The sequence below is a fragment of the Folsomia candida genome, unplaced genomic scaffold (assembly GCF_002217175.1).
Source record: "Folsomia candida strain VU population unplaced genomic scaffold, ASM221717v1 Fcan01_Sc015, whole genome shotgun sequence".
In the NCBI taxonomy this organism is placed as follows: Eukaryota; Metazoa; Arthropoda; class Collembola; order Entomobryomorpha; family Isotomidae; genus Folsomia; species Folsomia candida.
Window position 1 is genome coordinate 1,007,313 of NW_019091207.1, and position 20,982 is coordinate 1,028,294.

General features: G+C 37.6%; 3 protein-coding genes and 2 long non-coding RNA genes across 8 annotated transcripts; 3 read left to right on the plus strand and 2 right to left on the minus strand.

Moving 5' to 3' along the window:
• Positions 1-3,556: 3,556 nt before the first annotated feature.
• Positions 3,557-8,157, plus strand: LOC110856344 (copper amine oxidase 1). The gene is made up of 7 exons (XM_035857045.1): positions 3,557-3,763; positions 4,256-4,596; positions 5,038-5,221; positions 5,318-5,436; positions 5,710-5,975; positions 6,400-7,419; positions 7,975-8,157. The coding sequence occupies exons 1-6, from the start codon at positions 3,649-3,651 to the stop codon at positions 6,428-6,430; spliced, it is 1,056 nt and encodes a 351-aa protein (XP_035712938.1). The 5' UTR covers positions 3,557-3,648; the 3' UTR covers positions 6,431-7,419; positions 7,975-8,157.
• On the plus strand, positions 6,497-7,423 carry LOC118437701 (copper amine oxidase 1-like). The gene has a single exon (XM_035856994.1). It carries the CDS (start codon positions 6,497-6,499, stop codon positions 7,421-7,423), a length of 927 nt encoding a protein of 308 aa, XP_035712887.1.
• Positions 8,158-11,577: 3,420 nt separating the features above from the next.
• Positions 11,578-11,817, minus strand: LOC118437696. The gene is made up of 2 exons (XR_004836288.1): positions 11,766-11,817; positions 11,578-11,706 (listed from the first exon to the last, which is right to left on the minus strand). It is a non-coding gene; the product is annotated as an uncharacterized LOC118437696 (long non-coding RNA).
• A 6,606-nt stretch (positions 11,818-18,423) lies between these two features.
• Positions 18,424-20,751, plus strand: LOC110856169. Of its 4 annotated transcripts, XM_035856897.1 has the most exons (6): positions 18,424-18,559; positions 18,778-18,837; positions 18,977-19,261; positions 19,339-19,344; positions 19,510-19,572; positions 19,703-20,751. In XM_035856897.1, the coding sequence occupies exons 1-6, from the start codon at positions 18,476-18,478 to the stop codon at positions 19,859-19,861; spliced, it is 657 nt and encodes a 218-aa protein (XP_035712790.1). In that variant the 5' UTR covers positions 18,424-18,475; the 3' UTR covers positions 19,862-20,751. The 4 variants fall into 4 exon arrangements, with proteins under 4 accessions (XP_035712790.1, XP_021960322.1, XP_035712788.1 ...); XM_022104630.2 differs by lacking the exon at positions 19,339-19,344; XM_035856895.1 differs by having other exon boundaries at positions 19,510-19,790.
• LOC118437664 lies at positions 18,839-19,240 on the minus strand. The gene is made up of 2 exons (XR_004836255.1): positions 19,144-19,240; positions 18,839-19,077 (listed from the first exon to the last, which is right to left on the minus strand). It is a non-coding gene; the product is annotated as an uncharacterized LOC118437664 (long non-coding RNA).
• Positions 20,752-20,982: the final 231 nt, after the last annotated feature.

Here is a 20,982-nt window from a genome sequence, read left to right on the forward strand (position 1 = left end):
GATGGTGTCAGTGGCTGCGGAAGTGGGGGGGGACATGTGGGGACATTAACATTGTAAGATAGAAGCTTACTAACACGGGGAAGATAAGATTTTTCCTGAATTTCCGGGGGAAAATGTTCCTCTGTTCCCCTGCTTCCGCGGCCACTCGTTGAGGCAATGTTATATTAGAGGCCTCATTCATTTCCCGGTCAGTTGGCTGTTAAGGCCAATGGCGGCGGAAGTCAGGAGGACATGTGGGGACATTAGTAAATTTAAGATAGAATGAGGAGGAAGGGCTCATTAAAATGGGAACGATGTGATTTTTTTCTGAATTTCTTGTGGGTAAATGTCCCCCTGTCCCCCCGCTTCCGCGGCCACTGGTTGAGCCAACGTTACATTAGAGACCTCATTCATTTTCCCAGCACAGAGAATGAGATGAAAGCCAAGAAACGGTCACCGATCCGGAGAAATCCAGGGCCAGGTTTAAATGATGATGACAAAATTTTAAAAGATGAGAGTTCAAACGAATGTGTTCCGTTTTCCAGTCTTTTTTGCTCGGAACTCACAATGCGATGGTGTGAAGTGTAACCCTCCGATTTGGCTGAAATTTTAAAATTAGGTGGTCCAAGCCAATACAACTAACGTTTCTTCAGGCAGTTTGTGCGATGGTGAGAGTTACTCAAAATATTTGAGGTCAAAGTTCAAAAAACGGCCGACTTTTTTCAGGCGGAGTGAGAAAACTCCACTTCCATTCTCTTCCCCTCGCTTTGATTTTATTCAGGCGTCTCGCTCATGCATACGCCTTCATGCTCAAGCACAAGCTTTGATGCAAAATAATAAAAAATAAACATTATTAATTATAGCTTAAAGAGCAATTAATACGCATTATACATACTTAATTTAATTTATAATTAAATAAGTGAGATTTTTACTTATTTCTAGTACAAATTTACATAAAAGTTAATTTATAAATTCGCCAACGGCAAATAAACATGGAAAAACTTAACTTGCTTTCCACTTCGAAAGCGTTGGTTATTCTAATATCCAATTATATATTAATATTTTAAATGCTCCTGTGATTCGATATTGTTGGTACTCAAGCGGATCATGGGGTGATGACGAAAAGCCCGAGTTTAAAAATGTAAGCGAAGTTTGTTTTAGAGAAAAAAATATTAGTTGCGACCTGAATTGTGGCAATCCCACATTCATCAAATTCAGCTGGTGCAGTTTATCGTATTGTTTTGTGAACTTTTATGAAAATAATCATATAGTCACATGTGGAATGAATAATTAATATTTTTCTATAAAAAATTAAATTTAAAATTGTTGAAATGAATTATTTTTCGGAGTGAAAATCAAAGCGAGGGGAAGAGAATGGAAGTGGAGTTTTCTCACTCCGCCTGAAAAAAGTCGGCCGTTTTTTGAACTTTGACCTCAAATATTTTGAGTAACTCTCACCATCGCACAAACTGCCTGAAGAAACGTTAGTTGTATTGGCTTGGACCACCTAATTTTAAAATTTCAGCCAAATCGGAGGGTTACACTTCACACCATCGCATTGTCAGAAATGTCTTCATCCTCCTTTCACTTGGTTTCCTCCCCGAATGGGAATTTGTGTGAGGAGAAGAAAGTGGAATTTCTCCACTCCAATAATAAAGAACAGGTTTCTCTTTTCCATCCAAAAGAAGAAGTCGGGTAATAACTTTTTATGTGATTCTGAATCTCATCTAGAGGTCCAGGTAGATGTAAAAGTATGGGGGTGACAGTGCCCGCGGAAGCTGTGAGGAATTGTGGGGACATTTTGCAGAAAGAAGTTGTAAAGTTGTAAACTCTGTCAATTTGTGGTCATAAAATCTTAAACCATGTCTTAATGTGTATAGATTAAGTATGTGTAATCTTTCTCAGTGGCCGCGGAAGCCGTGGGGACATAGGGGAACAATAACATTGTATATAGATAAGGGAGGGAGGGGTTTATACAACATGGACAGATGACGGGGACATCGAACAACTGTGGGGACATTGTCCCTCTGTCCCCACGCTTCCGCGGCCACTGATGAGTTGCAGGGGCAGTGGAAGTCGTGGGGACATTACCATTGTAGGATAGGGAGAGAGGGGTTTATAGCATGGACCGATCAAACAACTGTGGGGACAATAATAACTGTAGAAACATTACCCCTCTGTCCCCACCTTTCCGCGGCCACTGCTAGATTGTGGTGGTTAGTGATATATAGTTAAGCCGGGTAGCTAGGAAGGAAGGCCCGATTTATCAGACCAATCACTTTCCCCCTTTTTTATTCCTTTCTTCGATTTATTTTGGGTTGGAAAATAAGCGACAAAATTGACAGGATTTAAAAACTTATCTGGTGCATAAAATAATAAGGCTCCACCACCACCACTTACAAAACTGAACCGATCATGCAATCACCGTGAAGCGAAACAAGCTCCAAGTGAATACTAATATGTCGCCTTAAAGTGAAAATCATGTCGGCCAAGAACAAATGTGTCAGCATAATAACACCAAAGTTTAAAAGTTGAGGTGAACTGGGGTATAAAAAAAGTTTGCGTAATAGCGGAAGGGCCGGTCCATAAATTGCGGAACGCGAGAGGGGGGAAGGGGGGGGGGTCTTAGGCTTCAATGAAATTTTGCCTATGTTACACGTGCTGAAGGAGGGCGGAGGGGGTCTTAAAATTCGCACTTTTTGCGCTACGTAATTTACGGACGGCCCCTAACGAGCCTTCCACCTCAGGAAAACTTTGCAAAGATTAAATGTCTCAGTGGGACCCCTTATTTCTCCTTCGGTTCATAAGTTCCCCTTATTAGAGCAGTTTGTCGGTCAGATCAGACATGCCCCGTTTATAATGCGTGGTGCATAAATACTGTCGTAAACGACGTGTGGCCGCGGAAGGGTGGGGACGCAGAGGGACAATGTCCCCACGGTTATTTGATGTCCACATCATCTCCCCATCTTATATAAACCCCTTCCTCCCCCATCCTACAATGTTAATGTCCCCAGATGTCCCCACAGCTTCCGCGGTCACTGTTAAAAGACTACAGATCCAGAGTTGTCGTACTCAACGTCAATCCATAACAATTGGTCCATTTGCATATGTATACATGCAGAAAAAAATACAAAAAATCTCTAATTTCAGGTACTTACTTACTATTTACATGCCATAAATAATCTAAAAATATACAAAGGTCGCCTCTGCTTCTCCAGGTCGCAGATTTAATGGTACAATCAGTGGCCGCAGACAGAAGAACAATGTCCCCACCTATATTCGATGTCCCCATCATCTGCCCATCTTATATAAACCCCTCCCCTATCCTACAATGACAATGTCCCCAGATGTCCCCACGGCTTCCGCGGCCACTGGTAGCAGCGTAATTGTTAGGTAGTTGTATTCCGCCTACGCAGGCAGTCTACATACTTCTGCATCGTGATGTAACCATTATAATGCGTAAGTAATTTTATGCTTACCTTTGGATCATGCTGGGTCTAATTAATGAGATTATTAGATAATGCACATATAGCCTCAATTAAGATGAATATAGGTTAGCTTGTTATTTAAGTATTGATTAATTAGTTGTCTACGTGAATGAAGGAGTCATTATTTTCCAAGCTTTGATTCCTCTTCCTTTACTCGGGATCATCAATTAATTACTTTAAAATGCAGAGGCTAGTATTTCTTGCCTTTGCAATTCGTGGTTGTTTAGCGTCCCTGGAAATGCATCAGGCTGACTTCAAGCATACGCCATTCCCGGAGGAAACATGCAGAAATCAAGGTTCGTTTAACAACTATCATTGACCGGCATAAATATAAACAGAGGGCGGATATGTATTTACGAAAAATCGCTGAAATATGAATTTAATATTTATGTATGCAATAAATGTAAAAATATTTACAAAATATGTACGAAAAACAAATGCATAAAAATTAGAATTCTCGCGAAATGTGTAGTTTGTTGATTCAATGCTCTGTTTTGTGAATTTCTTTTAAGAAAAAAAATATCGTCTCACATCGTTGAAATATTTATAAAATAAAATATATTTTTGAATCAAAATATCTACTACTAGATTTGCATATTTTACAAATAATAGCGGAAATATTTTGAAATATGTATTTCCGAAATTTTAGAAATTTGCAACAACATGTAAAAATATATTGAAATTTTAGTGATTTATGTGAGTTATGCTCCCACAAAGTTTGACCGTCATCAAATCAAAAAGTTTAAAGTAAATACATATCCGCCCTCTGATAATGAATTGATGCACAGCTGAAGCCAAACACCCTTTGGACCCTTTGACACATGACGAAATTCAGAGTGCGGTCCAGATAATCGAGACGAATAAAGGAGACAACGCTACTCGATACATTTACAACTATATTGCGCTATTCGAACCCCCAAAGTCCGTCCTTTTGCCCTTCTTTCTCCAAGACTCGATCCCCCCGGAGAATATCTACCCCCGCAAAGCTTTCCTCGTCCTTATCGAATGGGCGACCAAATTCGTGTACGAAGCCGTCGTAAACTTGGGTACGAAACAGAAAGAAAGTTACATCAGGATTTACAACGTTCAAGCCCCCTTCACTCCGGTGGACTTACTGAAACCCGAAATTGTACGGACAAATTGAACCAGGACAAGATGACTCATGGTCAAAATCTGCACATTTTAAATCATTTCTCGGCTCTGGGAATTTATTTTAAAATTCTGGACCACAAATTTGTAGAGAGCGTCGTTGCCAATTTTATAAAAAATATACACTCCAGATTTTAACACATTTTGTAGGAGGAGATTCAAAGTTTAAAAAATATTCGAAACTGATTGACATTAATTTAAAAAATCCACCCTTCTATTCAGACTTCAAACTTACCGTCCATAATTTTAAAATAAATTCCCAAAGAAAACAAAGATAAACAAAGAAACAAAGAAAGAAATGGTTAAAAATGTGGTAATTTTGACGATTTTGAAGGTTTTGGCGATGAGTTATCGAGTCTTACCATTTTTTTTAAAAAATAAGTCCGCATTATAGATTTGTACATTTATTTATTATGCACAGGAAATCGTGTTGACGAATGAACTGGTACAGGAAAGGTGTGCCTCGCTGGGGTATCCGAATATGAACTTGGTCGTAGGTGCTCCCTGGACTATGGGATATGTTGAGGACAGACCAGAATATCGAGGAAAACGTATCGTTCAATATTTTATGTTTGGGAAGAACTTTGCCGGTGACAATTATTACGGTTAGTCAGGTGTAACACAAAGAGGGGCTGAAGTATGTATGTAGTAATTAGTAATGAACAGTGTATTCACTAATATTTGCATACATACATTTGTAGCCCATCCACTCGATTTTGTTGTCATCGTGGATTTGGATCTGCGTCAAGTAATTGCAATAGAAGATTTACCAACGCATAATAATTTTAGTACGAACAATACTGCTAACTCTGCCCCAAAGGTAAGCAACTCCTGTATGTATGTATCGAAATCGCCTTTAAGATCAGGAAAAGTTTGCATGATTCTGCAGAAAATTTCTGTTCTATTCTGCACAACGGTCTATTTTATGCAAAATTCTGCAAAATCTGCATAATTTATGCACATGTCGCTCTGCATAAAGCTTTTTTGCACAAAAATCATCCAAATTTGTGCAGAAAATCCGCCCAATTTTCTGCAAGAAAGAAATTGAAATTTTCATACTTATTTGCAAATAATTTCCTACATATTTGTGTAGATTGAGGCAAATTACGACTATCATTATCGAGGTGGAGATAGCTTTTTTCGGCAAGATGACAACCCAATAACAACCTCATCCCCTCTGGGACCATATTCCATCCTTGGGAATGAAATTCAGTGGCAAAAGTGGAAAATGCGGGTGGGATTTAACGGTCGTGAAGGTATGGTGGTGTACATGGTGAGTTACAATGATGACGGACGAAGGCGCCCAATCCTTTATCGTGCCTCCGTAACTGAGATTTTTGTTCCGTATGGTGACCCAAGGTAATTATTTATTACACTAATTAATTAATTAGAGTTCGATAACGAACATTGTCAAAATTAACACCTTTTTAATAATTTCTCCGCTCTGGGAATTTATTTTAAAATTCTGAACGACAAATTCGTAGTCAGTGAGTTGATTAATGGAATGGCGGCGTGTTTTTTAATCCAGTTTCCACGAGGTTCAATTTTTCTGAAGGCTTCCTAAACTTGAAATCTCCTCTACCAAAAAGTGTCAAAATCTGGAGCGCATACTTTGAAAACATTGGTCACGACTTACTCTACATATTTGTCGTCCAGAATTTACAGACGAGAACTAATTAAAAACATGCTAATCTTGATGATTTTTCTGATTAGTAATCGAATCCAATGCTAACAACATTTATCACAATTTTTACTCAAATTTATTAACGTTTCTCCTATGAAGACCACCTTTCCACCGGAAATCTGCAAGTTAACAAATCATCAATATCCCCCAAAACCTCACCATCTCACCCTACTTTTCCCCCCTTTAGGTTTACGACATGGGCGAATACGGCCTCGGTTACCACACGGATCAACAAACCCTGCACGAAGACGTCCTCGGAACCGTCCATTTCTTCTCCGCCGTCCTTCACAACACGACCGGCGGCCCCGTCCCATACAAAAACGCCATCTCCTTGAGAGAAGAAGACGCCGGGATTTCCTGGCAACACGCCGACTATCGGACCGGCCAGGGATTAATCGCACGCTCCCACCGCCTCGTGCTCTCCACGTGGTTCACCCTGGGCAATTACGACTACACCTTTTCCTGGCAGTTTTACCAGGATGGGTCCATCCAATTCGTGGCAGGATTAACCGGAAGCGTCAGCACGAGCATGATTGCCGCGTGGGCGACGCGATCCGGGTTCGGAACCCCGACCGCGGTCAAGGTCAACGCTCAGCACCATCAGCACTTCTTTACGGTCCGATTAGACACGGAAATTGACGGGACGTACAACTCCGTCGCCACGATGGACGTCGTCCCCCTGAAAAATGACGCCCAAAATCCGTACGGACAAGGTTTTACGGTAAACGAAACGTTATTAAGAACCGCGGGGGAGGCGCGGACAAAGATTTCGCCGCTGACCGGGCGCACCTGGACGATCATGAATCCCTCCGTGCTGCATAATTATACGGGGAAACCGGTCGCCTGGAAGTTGATACCGGTAAACTCGCCCCCACTTTTGATGAGGGAGGACAGTAAGTTACGGACAAGAGCGGGTTTTTTGAATTGGGACGTGTGGGTCACCCAGTTCAAGGAGGATGAGCTTTTTCCGGGGGGATTTTACCTGAATAATAGTGGACTTCCGGTTTGGGTGGGGAGCCAGCCGGATGCTAATGTTGAGAAGGAGGATGTCGTAGTTTGGCATAATTTTGGGACGTGTCACATCCCAAGAGTTGAGGACTACCCGTTGATGAGCGTTGAGTAAGAGAGAGAGAGAGAGATCAGTGGCCGCGGAAGGGTGAGGACGCAGAGGGACAATGACCCCACGGTTATTTATATACACCCCTTCAACTATCCTACAATGTTAATGCCCCAGACGTCCCCACATCTTCCGCGGCCATTGACAATGGAGGTCTCCTGCTAACGCATGCTCAGAGATTTTGACCAAGCTAATGTCAACCAAAGACAAATTTCATTAGCATAAAATTTGGAAAAAACGCGGTCTCCAAATTCACATATTTGGCAGAGATATTTGCATCCAAAGAGGAGTAATCGTGCAGTAAATTTGGAAAGTGTAAAATTTGTCAACTTTAAGGCGCGTTTTCTCCTCTTCAGATACAAATATCTCTGCCAAACGTGCCCATTGGGAGATCGTGTCTTTCGCAAATTTCATACTAATCAAATTTGCCATCGATTCACACTAGTTTTCTCAAATTCTGAGAGCATACGCTGGGAGACCTCCATTTTCTGAGAGAGATGACGCAGATAATTAATCTACTACGTAATAGAACAAAGTTTAAGATTTTATGATTACAGGTTGACCGGGTTTTGGCTAAAACCTTACAACTTCTTTCTGGAAAATCCTGCCATAGATGTGCCCCCAGCCATGCAGTAAAATATCTACATGCAATCTACTCAAAATTATGAAACAATGGGAAAACTTATGAAATTTTAAAAAGTAATTATACTCATACAATGAAAGGAAGTCTGCAATATAGTCAACCGTAAAAAAATGTGTAAAATACTAAAATACTTGTTTGTCCTCTTCGTTCATTTCACTGGATGCATTCTGCACAGCGTCACACTTGCACAAAAACTTTAGACTAATTAATTTACCACCTAATTATTTATTAACCATGCTTAAATTGCTCTTTCAGCACTTGTTGAATTGCTAATTCCTAATTTATGATTTTGAATTTTTTTATAATCGCATTCTCAATTAGATCCATTTGAATCAAATCAATTTATAACTATTATAACTTGTTATCATTACAGTGGCACAACATGATTTTATTTAATCACGATCATTTATCCAACATATATATTAAAACTGGTCGACGGTGGTGGCACATGCATACATTTGAAAATCTGTAGTTATAATTATTTTAAGACAGGTAAGTTTTGACGGAACTTTCTATACGCTGACGACAAACTACACAGTTCGATAATGCCCTTGCACAACGCGTGCACGCCACGAGGTGTCCACATGGCAAGAAAACAACTTCAACTTTGGCATCCATACAAATTTTGCATTCGGTCGCTTCCCGTAATTTCCGTAATTCTTCTTCCATGCTCAATTCAATTTCTAAAAAAATAAAATCAATAAAATCTGCTAATTTTGCACTCAATTTCAATTTTTTCTAGTTTGTACCTCTTCTGACTAAAGAATCATAGTGGGCAATGTCTGCATCCTCGTATGGATCTCTTCTCAAAACAGCAAGTAGCAAACCAGCCAAAAACCGAAACAGCCAAAGAGCTGCCTTCACTAAAGTAAACGCAGCTCCAATTAAGTACTTTAATATCAAGTAAATACTTAATCCCGTCCCCGTTTCACGAGCCGCGACCTAATAATAAAACAAGAGACAATTTTAAATTAAAAAACTGCATTGAAGACTTGACATATTTCGTCGGAGTCATGATCGTTTCTAAATTTTTGTGCGATGATAAAGACCAAACTATTAATTACCAACCAAGTAGATATGATGGAATATGTGTTAACTATTTTCTATTATTTGGCACCTAATTTATGAAGTATATTTTTCTTAGGTGAGGCAAAAGTAAACGTGGGTGCCCGAAAAAAAGTGTCACCATGGTTACGGCGAAGCCTAAGTATGCTTTCGTATACACCCTTTGAAAATGTCAAGAGGGGTAGAGCCTAAACGGTTAAAGATAGCCAAAAAGTTTAAAAGGCAATCGTGCAGAGGAGAACGAGGAGATGATGTTTTACAGCTTTCTCGGTAGAAAAGTTGTATCGTGGGCTCTCTAATTGAAACTTTAGAATCGAAATTTGAGACACTTGCACCAAATGACTATATGCATAAAACCTGATTTTATCATGCAGAAATCGGTTGTACATCATTTAAAGCAAATCCGATGGAGATCGGTTTAAAACTGAAAAAGTTTTGATGGAGGCATCTGACACTACTCATGTTGCTAAGCATTCTTCATCAGAATTACGATATTCTTAGCTGGTTGTTCTTAACAACCAGTATAAAAATTTTCTATAAATAGAGCTACAGTCCGTTTACGATATGACCCTCCAAGTCACCACTGCAATGCTATTAGTAATGAGAGTGATGACGTCGAAGATCGTATCGTAAAAAACAGGAGTAGTTATGTTATGAAATGTTGCAACACTGGTACATGTGTACCTTATATAAACTGTTTCAATATAACCAACCGAATGACCGCTTAAACTCTGTTTCATTTCTGGTGATATCAGCGGGAAAGTCATGTGCCCATTTACTTAACATGAGCACGTGACTTTCCTGCTGATATCACCAGAAATGAAACAGAGTTTAGAAAACAATTGAAGGCATACTTGCTGGTTGAAGTTGTGGTAAATCCTGATTATTAATCGGGATTGACGATTATCATTAATCCATAAGCCGAGAAGAAAAGCAATTCCACTCTCAGCCAGCTCTGTCAGCGAAAGCAATCACCAAATTATTTAACCGATTTCGACCAGTGATGTGAAATATTAAATTAGAGTTTCTGAAACGCGTGGTAAATTAGTTTGTCAACCTCCTATGGGTATTTTCAACTAATTTTGTATTTTGTCTTCAGTTTAAAAAAGCTGACAATATTTGAAATGAACAATTTCGACCAGTGTAATGAATTGTCTGAAAATGCATAACCCTTAAAATCAATAAAATAAAACAATTTTAAAAAAGCTTGCTTAGGTGAGGCGCTGTTAAAAGTGAAAAACTAGACCTCTGGGGATCTCTTTTAAATATCTCATCCCCTCATCATTGTAACAGGAATTGGTGCTTTGCATCACCGCGAGGCCAAACATTTTACGCTAAGCTTCTAACAGTCAAAATAATTCGTTAGAGCAAAATCTGGGTTTACGAACTTATCAAAATTATCATTTATCACATTCTCATTCGTATTGAAAACTAGTTGTACTATTAAACACAATTTGAAAATATCCTCTGTGGTGTCCTCCAAATATATTCGTCGGCATTTTCATTTCTTAAAATACAAACCCACATAAATAATGACGCACAGCGCATGCCACATAGGTATGGTACATTATTGAACCTTACATCTTCCCATAAAATTAAGAAATATCTAATAGTTACACCAGTCTTGATACAAACGGTTATTGTATTTAGTTATTTTGAATAGCTAATATTTCAATACATATCTACTACCGTTGACAAAACTGTAATTGTTAATGCAGCCATGGGTCAAGACGGAAATACTATTCTTAAATTAACGAACCGAGACAACATTTCTGAAATTCGTCAAACGTGGTTGAAGTGAAGTGCATAAGACGTGCGGAAAATTGTACACGTCCTTCAAATTTTATTAGCTGGCTGAAGTACTGGTTAACCATTGAATTAAATTGGTAGCTATATAAAGATATTTTGCTACTTGGTAAATTATGAATCATTTTCATCCTCCGCAAGTTTTAGCAAACTCAACTAAGGTTTACTTACAAGCCGTCCGAAGCAATAATCGTTTGTTTAAGTATTAATCCATACGTACATATATTGGCACAATTTTAATTTGTAATAAATATCTAAAATTTGTATACTCTTAGCAGCAAATGTAATTTGTGTTTTCGTCGTTGTGTGTAATAAACGGGGTGGCATGTTAATGTTATATGGTAAAAATGTTTGGCCTCGCGGTGATGCAAAGCACCAATTCCTGTTACAATGATGAGGGGATGAGATATTTAAAAGAGATCCCCAGAGGTCTTGTTTTTCACTTTTAACAGCGCCTCACCTAAGCAAGCTTTTTTAAAATTGTTTTATCAAACCCTTCCCTTTGACCACTGGGTCTCGCTTTTATGAAACGTTTGAAATTCTAAATTCTTATTTCATACTCATTTCAAGGCATTTTTTACCTTCATAGCTGATGTTTCGGGCGACGACTTATGTCTTCCGAAATATACTTTTGAACAACGACTTGTGTTGATCAACTTATAAACTTGGCTTTATTACTTTAGAGTACATACATCGGGCATCAGTAATCATGCATAAGTACTAACTTGACATACGTACATGAAATAATGACCCTACTGACTCTCTGATTCAGACTCTAAAAAAATGACACCAATTACTCAAAATTCTCAGACATTGTAAAATTTACAGACATACATATTTAGACATGAAATAATGATAACACGTTGTCGGGGTAATTCACTCAACCCACGACAGCTGAATTTGGACTTTTACAATCGTATGTATATAAGTATGTACATATGTACTCATGAAGTATTTGTGAGTGTGCAGTGTTTTGTTTCTTGAAGATTTGCTACATTTCTTGCACTGCAAAGGAAGAAATGCAAGAAATGGGAGGTGCAAAAAACTGGGAGAAAGCGCAAGAAACACGCGCCGTATGAAGTACAGCGACGGGGCGTGGTTTCTCACACCTTGCAGGTCAAAATACCTGCAAAAACTCACTTTTTTGCAGTTATTTCTTGCACGTGGTTGCACCCGAAACACTTTGAACATATGCATGCACGTCCGTCATATTTCCACCAATAAATAATAATTGGTGCAAAGTATCATGCAGCCTGTATGGATTAGGATTACAAAATGGATGACATACATACATACGTTACGACTTTTGACATGGGGATTCAAACGGTGGAAAATTTGTAGAAAGCCTGTTCACGAATCAGATACATATGTATATGCAAAATGGAATCGGACAGCTCTTTGATAAGATTTAGATGATGTCCTTCTCACTCAATTTTTTGCACTTTCTTTCCCTTCATTCATACCCACGCATTGACATCCAGAATCCAATATCGGTATCAAAACATGAGAAAGATAACATACGGTTATCGATTTTGTCATAAAGTAGCATAAAAGTCGGCTCACTTGCTACAATCTCGTGAATTCGATGTTTTCGAATACGGGAAATATAATGGGGCAACGTTAGCGGGAAGGGCTAAACGAATTTGTACAACTGTTTTAAAAACAAGGCAAATCAGATGTCACAAGAAGAAAGACGCAATTTGATTACCGATTTATCTAAACAGAAGGAATTCCTAGATTAAGGATGTAGGACCCAAAATAAACTATTAATCAATTTTGACATATTTCATTTATTGCTGAAAAATCTCTATGCACATGGCTGAAGGATGGAATTATGTGTTAAATTATTTTACACGTAAATAAAGTGCGGCAAAGCACGATACATAAGTAGCGCAATAATGCTGAGAATGCTGAGTATTAATTTGCGCAATTAATTAATTGAATTAATTCATTGATTCATTGATTCATTAATTAATGATTGATTCATTAATTCATTAGAATTAATTAATTGATCACACTGCGACCACACCCACTGGCGCCGAGGGGGTGTGGCACAACTCAGGTACACGTCATTCAACTGGATTTCATCCATAGATTAATTTGCGCTACAAATCTCATTTTGCCCCGATCACACTGCGACCACACCCCCTTGCGCCGAGGGGGTGTGGTCCAAAAGTTTACAGGATCCTCCCCCTGGGGTCGTATGTATGATGCCGCAAACCGATTTCGATTATCTTGATGCGTTCTTGAGTTATAGTGTTGACAGACGGACGGACGGACAGACGGACAGACAGACAGACTAACTAACCGATCGCATAAAGTAGCTTGCGCTACTTAATAATTGTTTATATGTGAATTATTAAGGGGTAAAAACCCCTCTATGGGAATGTCTTGTCTGTCTGTCTGTCTGTCCGTCCGTCCGTCCGTCTGTCCGTATCCACGATAACTTTAGAACGGATGCGAATTTCGAAATGCGGTTTTCTCCAAAGTATTTCTAATTTTTGAAGTATGGATGAGTTCGAAGATGGGCGTTTTAGGTATTAAGGTCACGGTTATGACGCCGTGTCGAATAGGTGTCGAATTTTTTGTTTCGACTGTTTTAGAGGAATTTGGGGGCGGGAATTTCAAAAATCGACATCATTTTGACGTACGATAACCGTGTGACCGTGTCGACGACGCCACTTGAATTATGCCATGTGGGGTGTCTATCGAAAGGTATAGTCGTGTACGTTCAAAGGACGCGGGAGTTATGTCGAAACGGAGCGAGATGAGACGTGGGGTAATGTGAGACAATTGGGGAAAATGACGGGAAAGTATTGGAAGACGATGTGGGTGTGCCACAAGGACATTTACGTGTGATTTCACCCCTTTGCTACATTTCGTTTGCAACGGTTTATTATGTTACACTACGTTAATTATTATGCAACTACCTACAGCACAGTACAGTACAATACAGTACATTACTAAATGCAAACAGCTTTTCCTTGATTTAGTGCTTATCACCAATTATTTTTTAACTCTTCTCCTTGCTTTCATATTTGGACATCAAGGAATATGATGAAATTGATACCTTCCACAAGTCAAATTTATCGACACATATTGAGAAACCCAGCTTTTTTCACTACCGCTGAAATATTATCGCCCCTCCGGGATCCACTGATGAGAATGAGGGACATTGTTTGAGCCAAGCAAAAATTTTGAATTACCAACGGGGTCCCACTGTCGATGAAATTGGCGCCAAATTTAATTTTTAGAACAGTGCAAGCCTTAGCCTCTTTGATCAATGGAGACCTCCTCCCAGCCCGCCCACAGCGTATCATAGAGTTCGCCTGTTCTCTCAATAATTTGGTGGAAATGTTATTCACCCAGGAAGCGAGGGTGAAGACGAATATGTTGTTAACGAGGACATTCGCCCAAACAAGCGGGAAAATCAGAAAAGCTGGCATCGGTATTTCGCCATGCATCATGATGGATACGTACTGGGTAAGAATCTGCAACGTCGGCATTAGGAGCATATAAACGGGAATGAGACGAACCATGAGAAATCCGTTGAACATTTTTTCCAGAATCTGTATACTTCGATAAAGTTTGACACATGTTTTGAACTCGGTGGCTGTTTCGGCTACTCGAATGTTTCTGACGAGCAAACAAATAACTTCATTTTATGCATGTTTTATTACACACGTAGAAGGTCTAGGGATGGATGTTGGATTTACCGTTTCAGTTCAGCAAAATAGTTCAACATGCTAACAATTCCGGCAAACAGGATGTAGATGATTTCCATTGATCCGCCCATTGTGACGTGAATAATCATCCATGTATCAAAGAGGAAAGCAAAATGTTGAAATCCGATAGACCCCGTCCAGGTAACGGAGGCGCAATACTCTGTCATTGAGAGTAGAAACGGTGGTGAGCAAGGATCCAACAATATTAGGCCTGGAATGGCTAGAATCACCGCAATGATGCTATGGAAGGTGACTTGGAGGAACAATTTCATTAGTTTTGTCTCTATATTTGGCTGCAGTGCGTGCGTCCCTAAGTAATCGATATTAGTATAGATTGGTCTCTGATCTCTGGTAGAAATTCGCTTATTTCACGTATGTACCTTTCAATATTTGTGCCTCGAATGTCATCGCTGAATTGATTATCTGCACAGCGGAAACGTCCAAATCATAGTTCCAACGCCCACACAAAACGATAATGTAGATGCATAGTAAGACAAAACCTTGGAACTGTTTAGTCTTCGGTAAAGCGCTGAAGCAGAGATGGGCCACGATTAGAATGCAGTAAGCTAATTGAGAAACGATTTGTAGACGAAACATCTGAATCCGCCCGGGTTTTTTATTCATAGCAATTTTTCCAGATTTGCGGTCAAAATCGAACAGAACGGAATTTAGACTTTGACATATTTTTAAATGACGGAGAAGAAAGGGGAGAAAGTGAGTAGTATACATTTTCTGATAAAATCAAATTATGGGCCAAACTTGCGAATCAATCAGGTTCAAGAGGACATTCCAACCCAGAACAGAAAATTAATAACAAAAATACACTAGACTGATGGCCTGATTTATCTTTGCGAGAGTAAAGACGAATTACGCAAAGAAGTAGTGCTGATTACTTTATGTTTCTGCTATGAATGTCACTACGGACACATTCTACGGACACATAATTTTCACAGATAAATACCGTACTAGGCTCAATCGATCACAAATTTAATTAACATTGCATTATATAATATGACGGTAAATTGGGAAGGTGAACAATTTGCAAACTTTATGATGTCCTTTTTCCTCTTTTGATGGAAATATTTAGGCCAGACACAAACACCTGCGGACGCCTGTAAATCCCCCGGGTGTTACATACATATTTTATGTTGAAGTACTAGGCTCAATCGATCACAAATTTAATTAACATGAAATTATATAAAATGACGGTAAATTGACAATCAAACACACCTCAATTACTCTTTACCCCACAGTAGTCCAACAAACGTGCAATATTATCTTACTGTAATTTATTTCTGCTAATTTCCCTACAACTATTAGTTAGGAACTCATTATTATCAATACTATAATTCAAACTAATAACTGTACCTTCATGGGCCCGAAGCGGCCTCTATAAGGATTGAATAAATCTTATCTTATCTATTTTATGTTGAAGTACATATGAAAATAGTTAATTTTAGAAAGTGGATTAAATTGATATTGTCAGCGAGGAAATAATTATCTAATAGTTCGTCCACAGTCCAGCTTAGAAATTTGTAAGGGGGAAATAAAGTTTCATGGTAGAGTAGAAGGCCCTCTACTCTACCATGAAACTTACTCTGCCTTCGAAGGCAGACAGCAGATTATTAAAATTATGGCAAATACAAATTTATGGGTCTCTGCTTGTTTTTGATCAGGGATTAATTAAAATATGTTCTGGTCCCTGCGATAATTAATTTATGAAATATTATTATCTAATACACACTTTAATTGCGAAGGTCACATCTGAAGTTGTACTTGGGCGAAAATCTTTAATTGCGTACAGGTTTTATTGTTGCGTAACGTTGGTTTCCTGTCATATGCTTAATATCAAATTTCTAATTTGAGCGATTTGTGCAATATCGTTAAATCATTAAAATTTGGATATTTGACAGTATACGATGTAAAATAAGTCATTCCCATCACACTCGTTCTTAGCTTTTACTTTTGATTTACAATTCTTCATGGCTTAATAAGACTTATCGGTTTTATGGAATTTTAAGGAATGATTCCTTAAATTTAGTTAATAGAAATTTATTTAATAGAAATTTATTAAATACAAATCAGTAAAATCTTTTAGCAAAATCACCTACTCGGAGTACCCAAGCAATTACCAAGTTTAATTTGGTAATTTGGTAATACCAAATTACCAAAAACAATATTTCGACATACCAAAAGCTTCATGCAATGCTTTTGATTAGAGTTTACAGCCCTGAATACCCGAAAAGCTGAAATTTTTTCCTCGTTCATTTCTATTTGTTTAAAACGCCAATATTTAAAATGCATTCAATTATTTAAGATATTTTTTAACCACTTTATTAAATTTTTATGATTTCTTTTCAAAATGAGCAACCGGTTTGAATTTTTCATTAGACCTTCTCATCAGACCTACATCGTGATAAATGTCTTGCAGACCTTGAGAACAGAATAGTAAGCCATCATAATAATAAAATTTGATGTATCGATGCGGGATAAAATTAGAATACAAATTATGTCGACACGACCAATTTATGGAATGGATCTATCAAATCTATCAAATCTATCAAATTGTAAATATTATAGGAACATTTTAAAAATTAAATAGCTAAATAAACTCTACAAGTTATATTCGCATAAAAATAAAATATAAAAATAAAATAATATGAAAATTATCCTAAACTCAACAAAAGATCCCACCAGAAGCAACTTCATTGCATAATTTTCGAATTAATTTTAATTGTATTTTATTTTATTCTAACTACACCAAACCGAATTCATCCCGTTTACGTATCTCGAATAATCCGAAATGCCCAATTTCTTTTCATACGTATGTAAAAGCTACCATGATTCTAACCACTATCAAAAATGTATTAACCTATCTTATCAAATTACTTGGAAATGTCGGGGATTTATTTGGTAAGGCCAAGATTCTGCCTTGGGTTCATCGTTCGATGAAAATTATTATATGTCGCCAAATTCGCAATATAATATTTACAGACAACTTGCATTCATGGCTCAATTTCGTGGTAAAGCCAAGAGATTAAGACGTAAACACGTGATGGAATTGACGATTGACAAAATTTACGTAAGCAACTATATACAAAGATGCAATGTTCTTCATATTGGCGTCTGTCCCATACTAACAAATGCTTGTACATAAGTACGTATGTATGTACCGCATCTGCATACTTATGCCAAATATGTAGAGCTACTGCTGACGCGAAGATGTCGAGGTTGGTATTAAACACATAAATGTATGCACAAGCATTTATTTGGGTCAAATTTGCTTAAGTACGAACATTGTGATGCATTGACGGATCAATGTACAGACGCAGGGGTCACGGAACTCAGGGCACAGGGGGGACATGATAAATAATTGCAATCAACTAGAAAAACCATAGAGGTTGCGTTTGGCGAGAGTGTGTACTTTTGATTGTGAATAGAAATGGGAGACAATAATTTAAACCGGAATTAGTTGCCAAAGTACAAAATCGGGAAATTTAGTTCCGGTTTTCGACAAAATTGTTAATAAAATACGTATGCATTTATTACTAATCGAACAAAGTGTAAATTCACTTTTTGACAATATATTCTATTAATAGGATATAAATTATTCAAATATTATTATTCAAATCCTCCTGTTCCGTGTTCCCCAATATTACGGTCGCCACGCTGTCCACACAGTTACGCAGCCCCGGTGAGATAATTTTTCCAAGTAAAGAAAGCACAATCTCGGTTACTTCATACATAACTTTGCCAACTTTGAGTCACCAGCCGCAGTTCGTCCAAAACAACGAGTCAAGCCACATCTTAATTTTAACCATGTCCAGTTCTCCAGCGATTTTTGTTCGTCCTCTTTGTCTCCAAATATTTTTGGGAGGAGTGGTGTTAGAATATATTAATTTGGTATGTTGTCCTCCTTAATTTGACACGTTAGGATTAAGTTTAACTGAATTACTTCAAAAATTTTACCACTTAGCAATAAAAGTGACTTGGCCTCATCATTCTGAGGAGTACAGACTTCGAATTTTATTTTACATTTTTCTTAAATCATTTTGTTCAAATCTTACTAAACTGAATGCGAAACCAAACCATGTTTCAAATATTGTCATTATTTCTTTAAGATACAAGCGGTTGATCTAAATGATGAACTAATTCTGAGGCAAAATAATCTCTTGGAACGAGTGAGTTAATATTTTAATATTTTTTATTTCGACTTTTTATCACGAAATTACCTGCTGTTGTTTCGAAAATATATTCTGTCACCGAAACCAAGTCACCAATAAGCAAAAGGGGTTTAATTCTTAAACATATTTATTGTAGTTGAGCACGCAGTTATCCAACATTCCGACCAAAGATGATCTTGCCTCCTTGGAAGCCAAATTCGAGCGAGGAATAGAACGAGAGCGAAGACAAAACGGCGACTTGAAAACCAAATTGCAAATCATGTCGAACGCAATGACTAAAAAATTGGATGGTTTACAAAATACCATTGACAACTTTCGAGGACTTGTGAAATTTATGGTTGAAGAGTGTATAAATAGCTGCCTGGAAAACAAACCACGAAGTAAACGGAGTACCCCCAACCTTCCGAATGCAGTAAAAACGGTAAGTTATCCAAAATTATTTGTGTCATTGGTTTCAGAAAATATGGTTTGAGAAAACTTACATGCAATTAATTCCAGGACAGGGTAATTAGCGTTTTGTGGAAATTCGGCATCTAACACAGTTTATAAAACCTTGTTTTGTTTCCTTGTAAAATATTTGGCTTATATCACATAATGTGGATGTAATTTTACATGCCTTCGTTTGTTTTCTGCTTTGAAGCCGATTTCATAAATGCTACATTTTTCTAGGAATTGGATTTCCGGAATTTGTCAGATTATCGCCTGGTTCTATTAACAACACAATGGCTGCAGGTTGGTAAAGTTATTCATTCGAAGCGTATTTCCACTCAACTGGCACTTCTTCTTATCTGGACTCTGACATGCACTATAAGTTCAGGATTAAGCATAACACTTGGTATTACGGTTGCATTATGTTTCGCAGAAAGGATTCAACAACTTTACGGATCAGCTCGCAACCGTGGAGAGACACCAGCATGAAATCTTGAAGGAGATAAGGAACACAAGTTCCGGCGTGTCTCAAGGTGTTGACACCGTCTTGAGGGAAGTTGCAAGTTTGAAGTACTATATCAGAAAAATATGAAAGAACAAAAAAGTCTTATTTTTCGATTTTCTATCATAATAAAAAATCACCACCATGCTAATTCCAAAGTGGCATTAGCATGTTTGGTGAAGTCTAGGCTGTCAAGAGACGCGGGGAAACCCTAAATTCATGATTCATAACCATAGGGCGGATATGTATGTACATAAATTCCTCAAAATATGCATGTAATATGTGCTTAAAAACCTCGAAAATATGCACATCAAAAATGTTTTTAATTATTTATAATTATTTATAATAATAATATAATAATAATATAATAATAATATAATATAATACTATAATATAATATAACATATAATGTTAATATAATAATAATCTATAATTATTTATTTATAATTTCTTACTTGCTTTATATCGCATCTTAAAGAACATTCAACTTTTTAACAATCCGACACGCGGATTATTTCAACCTTAAGTTTTAATCTTCATTTAATGACTCATATTGCAACACTGGTTCCATTTCAAGCAATTTTTTGGCCTGGGAAACTTATAAAATGAAGCACATTGGATTTGCCACTCGTTCGCACGAATTAAGCACCTTCATCATGAAAATATAATTTCGAACAAGTCTTAAATTACAAATGAAGAAAAATATTGCTATACAAAAAACCTCGAAATATGTATTAAAAGAATTATATTTTTAAAGAAACTTTGAAATATGTATAAAAATATTTATATTTCCGAAAAACCTCAAAATATGTATGAAAATATGTATACGTACGAAAACCACGAAATATGTAAAATATTGAAAACTATGTTTGAATTTTTGAAATCATGCTTATGTGGGACGTTAGTTTACGAAGTTTTAGTACGATCGGGTTTGTTATGAAAAAGTTAGAAATACATACATATCCGCCGTCTGTTCATAACCTGATTGTGTGAGGGATTGTTATCGATAACAAAATGCGCAGAAAAGTGATCATTAAGTTATGCCTACCTACATATGTCAAGTTCATGCTCTAACTATCGTCTGGGTAAAATCTTATCTTTATTTATTCGTCAAAATTGCATCGTCACTAGCTTGCTGAAAGAGTTGCGAAGATTATAAATATTTAAATCATACTTTCCCACCTCCCCAGAGGCCAGGTAGGTCTAACGCC

Excerpts from the sequence above, each read along its gene's own strand:
- LOC118437701 (XM_035856994.1), top strand. The coding sequence starts at position 6,497 with ATGGGCGAATACGGCCTCGGTTACCACACGGATCAACAAACCCTGCAC.
- LOC110856169 (XM_035856895.1), top strand. The coding sequence starts at position 18,476 with ATGTCCAGTTCTCCAGCGATTTTTGTTCGTCCTCTTTGTCTCCAAATA. Across the intron at positions 18,560-18,777 it reads TGTTAGAATATATTAATTTG|ATACAAGCGGTTGATCTAAA; the intron begins GTATGTTGTCCT and ends TATTTCTTTAAG. Across the intron at positions 18,838-18,976 it reads AAAATAATCTCTTGGAACGA|TTGAGCACGCAGTTATCCAA; the intron begins GTGAGTTAATAT and ends TATTTATTGTAG.
- LOC110856344 (XM_035857045.1), top strand. The coding sequence starts at position 3,649 with ATGCAGAGGCTAGTATTTCTTGCCTTTGCAATTCGTGGTTGTTTAGCG. Across the intron at positions 3,764-4,255 it reads GGAAACATGCAGAAATCAAG|CTGAAGCCAAACACCCTTTG; the intron begins GTTCGTTTAACA and ends ATTGATGCACAG. Across the intron at positions 4,597-5,037 it reads ACTTACTGAAACCCGAAATT|GAAATCGTGTTGACGAATGA; the intron begins GTACGGACAAAT and ends TATTATGCACAG.